At 67.9% G+C, this 13,080-nt stretch overlaps 1 protein-coding gene across 1 annotated transcript in view; it reads left to right on the top strand.

The window, feature by feature from the left end:
- Positions 1-11,631, top strand: part of NFIC (nuclear factor I/C (CCAAT-binding transcription factor)) — a gene marked incomplete at its 5' end in the record, with an annotated part of 29,852 nt that extends 18,221 nt beyond the window's left edge. Inside the window, 8 exons of the mRNA XM_014948999.1 lie at positions 3,548-3,619; positions 4,127-4,201; positions 4,349-4,472; positions 4,816-4,940; positions 6,622-6,750; positions 6,865-7,049; positions 9,338-9,497; positions 11,111-11,631. Of these exons, the coding sequence (XP_014804485.1) occupies positions 3,548-3,619; positions 4,127-4,201; positions 4,349-4,472; positions 4,816-4,940; positions 6,622-6,750; positions 6,865-7,049; positions 9,338-9,497; positions 11,111-11,631 (1,391 nt within the window). The remainder of the gene's footprint in view (positions 1-3,547; positions 3,620-4,126; positions 4,202-4,348; positions 4,473-4,815; positions 4,941-6,621; positions 6,751-6,864; positions 7,050-9,337; positions 9,498-11,110) is intronic.
- Positions 11,632-13,080: the final 1,449 nt, after the last annotated feature.

Below are 13,080 nucleotides of genomic sequence, written 5' to 3' on the forward strand. Positions count from 1 at the left end.
ACGGGGGGGGGGTCACCATGGGGTGGGGGAGGTTTGGCAGGGAGCGGCCCCCAAATCACACTCTCCCCCCCAGCAGCCTCACCCACCGCTAGTCCCACCCCACCGCCCCACAGCACTGCAGCTCCCTCAGGTCTCCCCCCATCCTGACTGGGCTGTTCACTCTGGGCCCTAGTGATGGCTGCTGGGGGAGAGGCCAGCCAGCAGCACCGGGGGAGCCACACGTTGCTCCTGGGTGGGTGCTGGTGCTGCAGCAACACCGAGGGAGAGGCTGGGGAGGGCAAATCCCCACGGGACGTAGCCCCAAGCCAGCACCAGGGGAAACTGAGGCACGGGGCAGGAGACTGCGGGCAGCAGTGCTGAGCCCTCTCCCATCTCCTGCCGTGTCAACCAGCAGAGCTGGGGGGAGGAAAGCTGCTGCCATAGCCGGGGGGGGCCATGGCCACTCACGCCGGCGCCAGCAGCTCCGCCAGACCCAAGCATCCTCCAGCCTCTGCGCCTGCGCCCGCACCACTGCCGGTAACACCGTGCCCTGTTACCATCAGTGCTCGGGCACAGAGCCAGGGCTCTCCTGCAGCCGCGTCAGCCCCGGGGGGCACCCGGCCTGCAGGGATGCCCCCCCACCCCCCCAATAAGACCGGCCCTGCTGCCCGGGGGTCGTTCCCATGCGCTGAGGCCATGGGCAGGGAGTCGCTGCGGCGCCGTGCCAACCTGTGGGGCCGGGGTGCTGCTGATCCATAATTCAATGGGTGGCATCGGTCCAGGCTGCCAGCACGGCCAGGAGCCCAGGCAGCCCCCTCGCTGCCCTGGGCACACACTTTGCTATTTTTAAAAGCGATCGGATCGACCTGTTCACTCACCAAGTGCTCTCCCCCTCTGCACCGGGGGGAGCCTTGGCACTGAACCCCCACAAACACCGGGCTCCCCGCAACGTGGCAGCAGGGTCCCCCCCCAACCTCCATCCCCATCCCAGCCCTGGGGGGTGCGGAGGGTGCAGGATGCCCCCCATCAGTGTGGCTGGAGGGCACGGCGGGGGCGCTCCCCAGGCTTCTTTCTCCTTCCCAGCGTGGCCAAGCCCCTTGTTGGGTGCTGAATTTTGGTGTGTGTGTCCCCCCAAAAAAACCCATCCCTTGGTGGGGAGGGAGGCCGCGGCAGGAGCCTGGTGATGCCTTCGCCATTTTAGCGCGCGCGGGCCGGCCGCAGGCAGCTGTCACATGGCGGTGAGAGCAGTTTGGCCCCGGCTGCACCGCGCCGGAGGCGGCAGCCAGAAATCTGCTGGCGAGCTCGCCCGGCTGTGAGGATGGCTGCCAGCTTGAGGGGGGACACACGCACACCCCCCGAGCCCACGGTCCCCCCTGTCCTCACGCCTCGTGTCAGCAGGGACACGGGGTGCCGGGAGGGGACAGTCCTGCTGCCAAACCTCGGAGCGCAGGAAGGGCCCCCATGCTCCTTGGGGTGCCGTGGCTGGGGCTGGGGTCGGGGGAGACACCCCCCCCTCCACCAGGAGCATGGGGAGGGGGGCACTGGCAGTGCTGGGGGACACTGGTGAGAGGGTGGGGGGGCACAGGGGACACGCAGTGAGGGTGGTGGGTACCCAGGGCAAGCGAGTGGCCTTGCCAGCTGCCCTGGGGGCAACAGGGGCTGGGCTGGTGTGGCTCTGGGGGGAAGGAAAGGGCTGTGTCCAGTGTCCCAGGGGAGCAATGGTCGATGTGGAGCATCTGGGGGTGAGGAAGGGTCCACGTGGGGCGTCTCTGGGCGAGCAGGGGCCATGTGGGCCATCTTGAGGTGAGCAGGGGCCACGTGGGGCATCTCAGGGTGAGCGGGGGCCATGTGAGCCATCTCGGGGAGAGCAGGGGCCATGTGGGGCATTCTGTGTTGAGCAGGGACCATGTGGGCCATCTCAGGGCAAGCAGGGACCATGTGGGCCATCTTGAGGCGATCAGGGGCCATGTGGGCCATCTTGGGGCCATCAGGGACCATGCGGGCCATCTGAGGGCGAGCAATGGTGGGAGGCCGTGCGGGCCGAGCCCAGGGCTGTGCCGGGCACCTTGGAGGCCACCGAGTGAGGGCATGGCCCGGGCTGAGGGGGGGGGTTCCTAACGGCCAAGCACCCCCTGGAGTGGGCAACTGGGTGCCATGTTGGGGGCGAGCGGGGTCTGGGGAGGCCTGAGGCGACGGCGGGGGGGAGCGTGGGGGAGCCGGGCCGGCCTCGGGGCTGCAACCGCGAGACACCGCCCCGTGCCTTGGCCGGGCTCCATCGCTAACCACTTCCAGAGCCGCTGCGAGATTTGTTGTTTTAAGAGGCGAGGAGGGGCCGTGTCCGGCCGCGCGGTGCCCGCGGGCGCCCGGGGGGTCCCCGCTGCCGCTCGCCCCCTGCCCTGCCTCCCATGTGCCCCCCTCGCTCCCACTGCCCCCACCCCCTTCCGCAGGCTCGGGCATGCGGCAGCTTTCAAAATGAGGGGAAAAAAAAAAAAAAGGGGAAAAAAAGAAACCCAGAAAAATGGAGAGATGGGGGGGAAAACCCCCCGCGCCCGTCGCCGGGAGAATTTCTGCTCCCTAAAATGGCTGCCTGGAGGAAGCCAAGCGTGCGGGCAAGAGCGCGGGCAAGCGCACGGGCATGGGGCTGGCTGGCGGCGGGATGCAGCGTCAGGGCGGGATGCCACGGGGCCACCGGCATGGAAGGGCTGCCAGGCCGGCGCGGGGAAAGGGTGGGGAAGAAAGACGGCAATTGGGGAGGGAGACAAAATGGCTGCGTTTGGCATCGACGTCAAGCGGCCCCGGGGGTGGCGCGGGAGGCGCACGGGGGTGTCGGGGTGGGGGGTGGCATGGTCCCACTGCCTGCATGGCTTGGCCTGGCCAGCCAAAAATAACCACCCCGGGAGCCACGTGTGCGTGAGGGGCTGGGGGGGGCAGAATGAGGGGAGGAGGAAAAGGGGGGGAAAAAAGGAAAGAAAGGGCAAAAAAGCCCCAGCCCCAGCAGGCTGGCTGGCAGCCGCACCACTCTGTTTTGACGGTGTTGTTTGGATTGTCGCGGCCCTTTCCCGGCATCAGCCAAAGCTGTGAAAAAGAAACGCCGAAGGCCAAGGGGTGGGAGGAGGAGGAGGAGGATGGAGGAGCGGGAGGAAGGATGAGGAGCAGGGAGGGGAAATACACGGCGAAAGTTTTGGAAGGGCTTTGGGACATGCCGGGCCGAAGCTGTGCTGGGGAGGAAGGATGCTCCCCAGTGTGGCTCAGGCCAGAGCGGGGGTGTGCCGTGCCGTGCCATGCCGGGGAGTGCCGGTGCCATGCGGTGCCGTGCCGGGGAGTGCCAGCGCCGCTGAGCTCAGTGTCTGAGCTGGGTTATTTTCAGCAAAGATGAAGCAGGGACGGTGGGGGTGCTGGGCATCAAAAGGGATCGCTGGGGGTTTCCCTCCTTGGGGGAGCAGTGCCTGTATCCTGCATGGGGTATCCCCATTGCTGTCACCGGCAGGGGGGTCGCGGGGAGGGATGCTCGGTCTCCCTGGCTCGTACTGGTGTGCGTGGCTCACCCCGCTGGTTTTTCCTCCCGCAGATGCAGAGCAGAGCAGCAGCCCCCGGACGGGCATCGGCTCAGACCAGGAGGACAGCAAACCCATCACGCTGGGTGAGTGGGGTGGGCAGGGCTCGGGCAAGGGGTCGCGGGACACCTGAGCATGTCCCCGAGCTCCCTGCAGTGGAGGGGACCCCCTTGATGTGCGGTCGTGCCCCCCAGCCAACTGCTGCTGGGCACCTGCAATGAGCTGGGTATGGCCCCAGCCTCACCCCACAGCTGGCAGAGCCCTGCTGGGGCCGTGGCCCTTGGGGACAGCAGCTGCCAAGGGGGTCCCAGGGTGGGGGTGCAGCCCCCAGCCCTGCCAGCGCTCTCACACGCAGGGACACTGAGGCACGGAGCAGCCCCCCGGTGTCCTCGGCAGAGGGAACTGGTTGGGGTGGACCCTTGCTGGGGGAGGGAAGTGGAGCGAAGCTGACTGGTTTGGGGGGGAACAGGAGGCGTTATGGGGTGTTTGGGGGTGTTGGGGTGCCCTCAAGCATCGCCACAAGACGGTGCAGGGCAGCAGGGGTGGTCCTGTGTTGTCCACCCCCCCAGCGCTTCCTCCTCTCTCCCGCACAGATTCAACAGACTTCCAGGAAAGCTTTGTCACTTCGGGGGTGTTCAGCGTCACCGAGCTCATCCAGGTGTCCCGAAGTGAGTGCCACCATGATGCCACCACCCCTCCCTCCCCACTCCCAGTTGCCCAGGCACAGCAGTGTCCTGATGGCTCCCACATCCCGGTTGCGGGCTGGGGCTCCCTGCAATGCCGGGCCCCCCCCTGACCTCCCTCTCTCCCCGCAGCGCCGGTGGTGACAGGCACGGGGCCAAACTTCTCCCTGGGGGAGCTGCAGGGCCACCTGGCCTACGACCTGAACCCCTCCAGCACCGGCATGAGGAGGACGCTGCCCAGCACCTCCTCCAGCGGGTAAGTGATGCCAGGGCGATGCTGGGGCAACGCTGGTGTGATACTGGGGCGACAGCAGGACCATGCTGGGGTGCTTGATGGTGCAATGCCCGTCTGATGCCGGTGTGATACTGGGGGGATACTGGTGTGATGCTGGGATGATGCTGGGGTGCTGCCAGTGCAGTGCCGGGGCGATGCCAGGGTTATGGCGGGGCGATGCCAGAGCAATGCTGGGGCGATGTCAGGGGGATGGCAGGGCCAGTCCGAGCAGAGCTGTGGGTCACTGGCTGTCTCGCAGTGGGGGAGGTGGGGGGCGGGCTGGATCCTGCTGCGGGTGGGCACTGACCCCTTCCCTGCCCCCCAGGAGCAAACGGCACAAGTCGGGGTCCATGGAGGACGACATCGACACCAGCCCGGGGGGCGAGTACTACACCTCCTCCAACTCCCCCACCAGCAGCAGCCGCAACTGGACAGAAGACATGGAAGGGGGTAGGTGCCTCCCTATAAGTGCCCTATAGGTGCCCTATAAGTGCCCTCTTACTGGTATAGGGCCCCCCAGCCGGCTCACTGGTTCTCTGCAGACCACTCCTATGAAAGCCCAGGCACTCAGTGTGTGCCGTGGTGTTGCTATAGGGCCCCCCATTAAGCCACGGGCTCTCTATAGGTGCCGTGGTGTTGCTATAGGCCCCCCCCTCATTTAGGCAGGGGCTCTCTCTATAGGTCTTCTCTATAGGACCAGCCCAGCACCCCAGCCCCACGCCAGCTTCTCCCAGCCCCACGGCGGCTGCTGCCACTGGCTTTACGGACAGCTTGCTTTTTTCCTTGGCTTTTTTTTTTCCCTTTCCTGTCTAGACAGCCCCAATTAGCTGTTCATTAAGAAGAGGGGGGGGGGCTGGGCTAATTAAAGCGATGCTGCAGGGCTGGCACAGTGCTCCCACGCCCCGGGGCGCCTTCGCAGGCTGCAGGCAAAGGAACCGCTGGTCTTTCTCCCCGCCTTGGCTCTTCCTGTGCCTCCCCGTGCCCCGAACGGTGGGGCAGGACCCATCCCGGCCCCCCAGCTCTGCCAGAGCTCCAGGGGGTTCCCAGCCCAGGGGCTGGAAGCACCGATCCTGTTGGAAGGAGGCTTGGGGAAAGCAAGTCCTGCCCCAGGATGGTGCCCCACATGGCAAGGGGACTGTGCCCCATCCTGCCCCCCACCCAGTTCCATGGGGCCAGGGCTGCTGGGGGGCAGGAAGGTCCCAAAGGGGAGGTGTACCCCCTCCCCGAAGCCTTGCACGCTGGTGTGCGTGGCAGGAGGGAGCCTTGCAGGGATGTCCCTGTCCCCTGCCGGTGGCCTGATCCAGGGCAGGGGCGAGGGCAGGGGGGGCAGCAGGGGGGTTACAGCAATCCCGTACGGGATGTTCTGGGAAATCCTCCTAACCCCCGGCTGAGAAGGGGCTAAACCCATTACCGGGCCTGGGCCAAATGGCCACAGCTAAAGCCATGGTGGCGGCGGGGGATTAACGCACCCGCTGCCCCCTCCCGCTTGACCCTGCGCCCTGGGGTGGCCCTCAGGGACCCGGGCGTCTGGCATTGCCAGGGCTCCTGGGGGCTGCGGGTCCCTGGAGGGGTGTCCCACCCCCTACGCGGGCACCCTTCTGCCTTTCCCAGAGCTCCTTCTGCTGGTGGGAGGTGGCCCCCAGCCGTGGGGTCCCAGGGGAGGAGGGGTCTCAGTGGGGGCACCCACTGGTGCTCCTGGGGTGGGCACACGTGCACGCGCAGCATCTGCATGCACATACATGAGAACACAGGCACACACGCACTGCAGCTGATGCCCGTGCATGAACGCACGACTGCACACACGTGTGCATGTCCACGCACTCACACGGGTGTGCAGTCATGCTGGTGCACACACGTGCACACACACGCACACAGGTGTGTGCACACCCATATGCTGGTGCACGCACACATGCACACCTGCAGTGCACCCCGAGAGGTACCATCCTCCTGCCCACACACACGCGTGTGCCTGCACACCCACGTCACACCCATTCATCCTCCCTGTGCCCAGCTGTCCCCAGGGTGCCCCAGGAAGGAGCACCCCAACCCCAGGCCAGGGTGGCAGCACCCCCAGGACTTTGGGGTCCTATGGCAGTTGCCGGGGTGTGACGCTGCGCCCCGCTTTCCCCAGGCATCTCCCCCACCGTGAAGAAGACGGAGATGGACAAGTCCCCCTTCAACAGCCCATCGCCCCAGGACTCCTCGCCCCGGCTGAGCAGCTTCACACAGCACCACCGTCCCGTCATCGCGGTGCACAGCGGTGAGTGTCCCGGGGGGGAAACCGAGGCACAGGGTGGGCGAGTGGAAGGGGAAAGGGGGACAAGGGCGAGCGCACAGCGAGGCTGTGGGTCACCCCTTCCGCTCTCGCCCGCAGGTATCGCTCGAAGCCCGCACCCGTCGTCTGCGCTGCATTTCCCCACCACCTCCATCCTCCCCCAGACGGCCTCCACCTACTTCCCCCACACGGCCATTCGGTACCCGCCTCATCTCAACCCGCAGGACCCGCTGAAAGATCTCGTCTCGCTGGCCTGCGACCCGTCCAACCAGCAGCCCGGACCGGTAAGGATGCGGCCCCATCCTCACATCCCATCACTGACCTTGCCGTGGGGCGCTGGGGGGCTGCTGCCGGCCGGGCTGCCAGGAGGGCATCCCCTGCATCGTCTGCTGTCACCGCCGTCGTTGCCGCCGCACGTGAAGTGGTTGGGGTGCTCCGATGCCACCCCGGTGCCAGTGCCCAGCCCGGTAGGGTGTTCTTACCGCTGCGGAGGGGACTGAGCGGCTCTGGCCGGTGCCGTGCCTTGGTTGGGGAGCGCCGCTGCACCTGGGCAGGGTTGGCACCTCATTTCTCTGGCAATGGAGGTGGTGGCCCCTGGCACCGGGACCTGCCTCGTAGCGGGGACAGGACGGTGGGTGCCAGGGGCTGAGCCGTCAGCCGGGGCGGGGGGTTGTGCGATGGGAGCGGGGTGTCCGGCAGGGGATGTGTGACTGTCGCCACGATGGACGCCGGCGTGCCCGGGTGAGCGATGGGCTCGGCGTGCCCCGTGCGCCCGTGCAGGCAGCTGGTGACCCGTCAGCCCCACCACTGCGCCGTGTCCCCCGGCGTCCCCACAGGGGTGGCACGGCCACACTGTGCTGCTGTGTGCCTGCCCTCGCCCCAGCACCCCACACACCCAGCAACTCATGCACCCCGCACACCCAGCACCCCACACACCCAGCAACTCATGCACCCCACGCACCCAGCAACCCGTGCACCCCACACATCATGCACCCGGCACCCCACACAGAGCAACCCATGCACCCCACACACCCAGCAACCCATTCACACCAGCACCTAGCACCCCACATCCCATGCACCCCAGCACCTCATATCCCCTACACTCGGCAGCCTGTGCAGCCCAGCACCCCACACCCCATGCACCCAGCACCCCACACACCCAGCAACTCATGCACCCCACACACCCAGCAACTCACGCACCCCACACCCCATGCACCCGGCACCCCACACAGAGCAACCCATGCACCCCACACACACAGCACCCCACACAGCCAGCAACCTGTGCACGCCAGCACCTAGCACCCCACACCCCATGCACCCAGCACCCCACACACCCAGCAACCATTGCACCCACCACCCCATGCACCCACTATCCAGCACCCCACATGCCCAGCATCCCACACACCCAGAACCTGTGCACCCCCCCAGCAACCATTGCACCCACCCCCCCATGCACCCACTATCCAGCACCCCACATGCCCAGCATCCCACACACCCAGAACCTGTGCACCCACCATCCCATGCACCCACTATCCAGCATCCCATACGCCCAGCACCCCACATATTCAGCACCCCACACACCCTGCAACCCATGCACCCACCACCCCATGCACCCACTATCCAGCACCCCACATGCCCAGCATCCCACATGTCTAGCACCCCACACGCCCAGCACCCCATGCACCCACCACCCCACTATCCAGCACCCCATACGCCCGGCACCCCACACACGCAGCACCCCACACACCCAACAACCCATGCACCCATCACCCCATGCACCCACTATCCAGCACGCCATACGCCGGCACCCCACACACGCAGCACCCCACACACCCAACAACCCATGCACCCATCACCCCATGCACCCACTATCCAGCACCCCACACACGCAGCACCCCACACAACCATCACCCTGTGCACTCAGCATCCCATACACCCAGCACCCCACACAACCACCCCCCTGGGCTCCCTTCGTGCCCAAAGCTGGGGGCCAGGAGTAGCCACATTCCCCCTCCTGTGCCCTGTGCCCTGCTCCACTCCCTGGACGCAGCGGGTCTCGGGGACCCCTCTGAGCTCTGCCTGGCACCCGCCTGCTGCCCCTCACCGGCGAGGCCTGATGCCACCGCGGCTCTTCCCCGACACAGCGGCTCAGTGCCAGGCTGGGGGGGGCCAATTTGGAGCAGCCCCCCCACCAGGTCAGGCTCAGGGATCAGAGGCAGGAACCTTTGAAGGCCGGCACCGTGGGGTTCCCCTTCCCCGCAGGTGAGCGCTTCAAAGGCCTCCCGCTGCCGCGGAGAGGGGGGCACAGCGCGCCGGCTCCGGCACACACCGCCATGGGGCACGGCCCCCCCCTCGGTTCCCTCCCAACCCCCCTGCACCGCCGTGATTTCCCTTTCGCCAGCGCCGACCGTTCAGGGCTGCTCTGAGACCCATCAAACTCGTGTCAGCGGTGAGGGATGCTGCGTGCCCGTGCCGGGCGGCACCGGGGGCTCACCGGGCCGGCTTTGCCGGTGCTGCGCGTGCTTCCTAATGGCTTGTGCTGTTTGTTTTTCTGTCTGTGTTGTGTCCCCAGTTAAATGGAAGTGGTCAAGTGAAAGTGCCCAGCCACTACCTGCCCACGCAGATGCTGGCGCCGCCACCTCCCCCCGGCATGCCCCGCTTGGCCGTCTCTCCTGACACCAAATCCACCACGACAACTACCGAGGGAGGGACGACCTCACCGACATCACCCAGTAAGCACCCCGCGGCGCCCACCCCTCTCCCCGGCCCGGCCGGCCTCCTCCTCTCGCAGCCCCCCCTAAAGTCCTCCCCCCAGTCTCGGTGCTGCCGGGGGGATGTTGGCGGAGGTGGCCTCCCCGCAGCCGGGGCGAGGGCGGCAGCCGGCACGCAGTGAGTTTGCTGGGTCTCAGGCAGGTCGGAGCGGGCAAGGTTTGGGCAGGCGGCTGTTGTGTTTCACCTCCCCCCCCTGTGGGTCCCGTGCTGGTCCCGGGGACCGGCCCGAGCCCTGTGTCCCTCTGAGGTGGCCAGGGGAGTGGGAGCGGAGCCACGATGGGGCTCCCCCACACCGACATCCTGCCCAAACCTCCCCCCCCAGCGTGGGCAGGGCTTGCGGGAGAGGCTGTCGCCTCTCCGTGCCTCAGTTTCCCTACTGGCTGGCAGTGGCGGTGCTGCCGGTGACACAGGGACCATCTGGCATGTGTGTGGCACTGGTGGCAGCGTGTCTGGCTGCGCCCCACGGGGCTGCCAGCCCCTGGGCGTCCCTGGCACTGGGGACCCTGCTCTGGCCAGGGGCTCTGAAGAAACGCGGGTGCAAGGACTGCGTGCGCCCTGGGCGGGAGGCGCCCGGGGAGCCTTCGTTAGCAGCGGGGACTGATGAGCTCCTCCCCCCTCAGCTCCACCTCAGGGGGGTTTAGCACCTTGGCCAGGAGGATTTTGGCACCGCAGAGGGGAGATGCCAGCGTCACCCTTGGGCTGGCGTCAGGGTGCGTGCCACGGTGGTGGGACGCTGTGCCACCACCAGGCTCTGCGACAGGGCTGTCCCTGTCCCGTTATTCCCGTGGGACACCCCCTGGTATCCCGAGAGGCTGCCACGTCCCCACAGGGTCGCACGGGGGGCACTGTCCCCGGGGACAGGCTGCAGCCGGGGGGTGCCAGCAGCCGTTGGGTGTCGAGGTTCTGCGGCGTGAAGGATCCAAGCCCGGCTGATGTGGACGGGAGAGCTCGGGGTGGCATGGCCTGGGCGGTGATGGGGACACAGCCACGGCCACAGGGAGGGACTGGGCAGTGCCAGTCCCCCCCCCAGGCTCAGGGAAGGATGCGCACGGGGGCATTGGCTGTCCCCAAGGGGCGCAGAGGCCAGCTGGCTCGGAGCCTCCTGTGCCCCCTGGCAGCACCCTGAGCCCAGGAACTCAGTGGGACCAGGGGTCCCACTGCTGGACCCCCGGCAGGGCTGGAAGTGACAGAGGAGGGGCCGTGCCCATGTGGAGCTGGTGGCTCCCATCGCACTTGCCCTGTGGCAGCTCCACTCGGGAGCCGCAGCGACGGCCCGGGGGGGGAACACCCGTCTGCGCCCGCACCCTGGGGGCACCTCGTCCCCCCACCCGCCGTCACCCCAAAGCTGCCCCTGCCACAGGGCGCAGACACGGGCGGCACCACCCCGGGCGCAGCATCCCCGGCCTCTGCTCACCCGCCGCCGGGGCACAGCCAGGAATGTCACCTGGCCACCAGCTCCGGGTGCCCGGGATGCCCGTCCCAGCAGCACCAGGGAGCGGGCCAGGCTTGGCCCCGGGGGGACGATGGCGGTGCCACCGGCAGCCCCGTTAACGAGCTCTCGTTTGTTCCCCAGCCTACTCTGCACCAGGCACGCCCCCTGCGAACCGTTCCTTCGTGGGATTAGGACCAAGGGATCCTGGGAGTATCTATCAGGCACAGGTGAGAGCGGGGATGCTGCTGGGGGGACCCTCCTGCCCTCGCCCCGGGCACCGCCGCCGTGGGCATTGCCGCCGTGGGCATGGCCGATGCGGGCATCGCCATCCCGGGTATCGCTGCCGTGGCGCTGCTGACAGGGGCATCCCCACCATGGCATCGCTGCCGTGGTATTGCCACTGTGGGAATTGCCGCTGTGGCCGTTGCCACCACGGGCGTCACCACCGTGACGTCACTGCCGTGGGTATCTGTGCCGTGGCATTGCTGCAGTGGGATCACTGCCATGGTTATTGCTACCATGGGCATAGCTACTGTGGGCATTGCCACCGTGGCATCACTGCCGTGGCCATTGCCACTGTGGGAATTGCCACTGTGGGCATTGCCAGCGTGGGCATCACCACCATGGCATCGCTGCCCTGGCATTGCCACTGCAGGCATTAGTGCTGTGGGCATCACTGCCTTGACATTGCCACTGTGGGCATTGCCGCCACAGGCACCGCTGCCCTGGCACTGCCACCACAGGCATTGCTGCCCTGGCATCCCCACCTTGGGCATCGCCAACCGGCACCCTGTGCCGGGCCCTCGGGCGCTGGGTCCCCCGGGGCAGAGGGGGGTCACTGCCGTGCCCTGCCTGGCACCGCAGCGCAGCCGGGCTGCCCAGGTGCCCACAGCATCCCCTGCTCTCGCCCAACTGTGCCCACCGGCCGCTCCAGACGCAGCGGGATGTGCCATGCGCCTTTCCAGGGCCTTTTCCTTAGTCCTGGGTGTTTTTTTAACTGGTATTTTGTGAGCTGGCGCCAGCGCCGTGGGCAGTGCCACGGGGCCAGGCCAGGAGTCCCAACACCTTGCCTCACTTGTGATACGAGTTGGCCGGCCTCAGCGGCCCCAGCAGGGGCAGCTCCAGGAGGCTGCAGCCCTGCCTGGGGGGTGACGCCGGGGCAGTGGGATGGGTGTGTGGATGGCGCCGTGCCAGGGGCACTCTTGGGTGCTGTGCCCACTGGAGGCAAGTACTCGGGGCACTAAGCTGTGCCGTGGGGCACCCAGGGGTGCTGTGCCAGGGTGCAAGCGCTTGGGGACCATGAGCTGTGCCATGGGGCACCCAAGGGTGCTGCGCTGTGCCTGGGTGTGAGCACTTGGGGACCATGGGCACCCAAGGGTGCTGTGCCGTAACGGGGGACAAACACTGGGGGCCTGGCTTTGACACAGCCCTGCCTCAGTTTCCCCAGCCCTACACGTGGGCAGAGCATGGTGGGGTGGGCACCCCGAGGCCTTTGGGTCCCTAAAGAGGAGATGTGGGGCAGCGCCGGGAGAACCCCAGGGGAGCAGGGTACCCGGGTCCCTGCGCCCCCAGCCCCCGGGGGTCACAGCTGCTGCAGTCCCTGGTGTCCCTGTCCCTGTGCGTGTGTGTCCAGTCACGCTCCGGGAGCCTCCGCAGGGCTCAGGGATGCTTTGCATGGGGAAAGTCGTGTGTCCCTGGGAGGGGTGTCTGAGACCTGCTGCTCTCGGGTCATGTGTGGTGGGGCTGGGAAGGGTTAAGGGAAGCGGCGGCCCCGAGCTGTCTCGTTGCCAACGGAAACCAGACATGAGGTAATCAGGGACGAACTTGAACTTGGGGCTTGGGGGGGGGGGGGGGGGGGGGGGGGGGGGGGGGGGGGGGGGGGGGGGGGGGGGGGGGGGGGGGGGGGGGGGGGGGGGGGGGGGGGGGGGGGGGGGGGGGGGGGGGGGGGGGGGGGGGGGGGGGGGGGGGGGGGGGGGGGGGGGGGGGGGGGGGGGGGGGGGGGGGGGGGGGGGGGGGGGGGGGGGGGGGGGGGGGGGGGGGGGGGGGGGGGGGGGGGGGGGGGGGGGGGGGGGGGGGGGGGGGGGGGGGGGGGGGGGGGGGGGGGGGGGGGG

The sequence above is a fragment of the Calidris pugnax genome, unplaced genomic scaffold, assembly GCF_001431845.1.
Source record: "Calidris pugnax isolate Ruff unplaced genomic scaffold, ASM143184v1 scaffold170, whole genome shotgun sequence".
In the NCBI taxonomy this organism is placed as follows: Eukaryota; Metazoa; Chordata; class Aves; order Charadriiformes; family Scolopacidae; genus Calidris; species Calidris pugnax.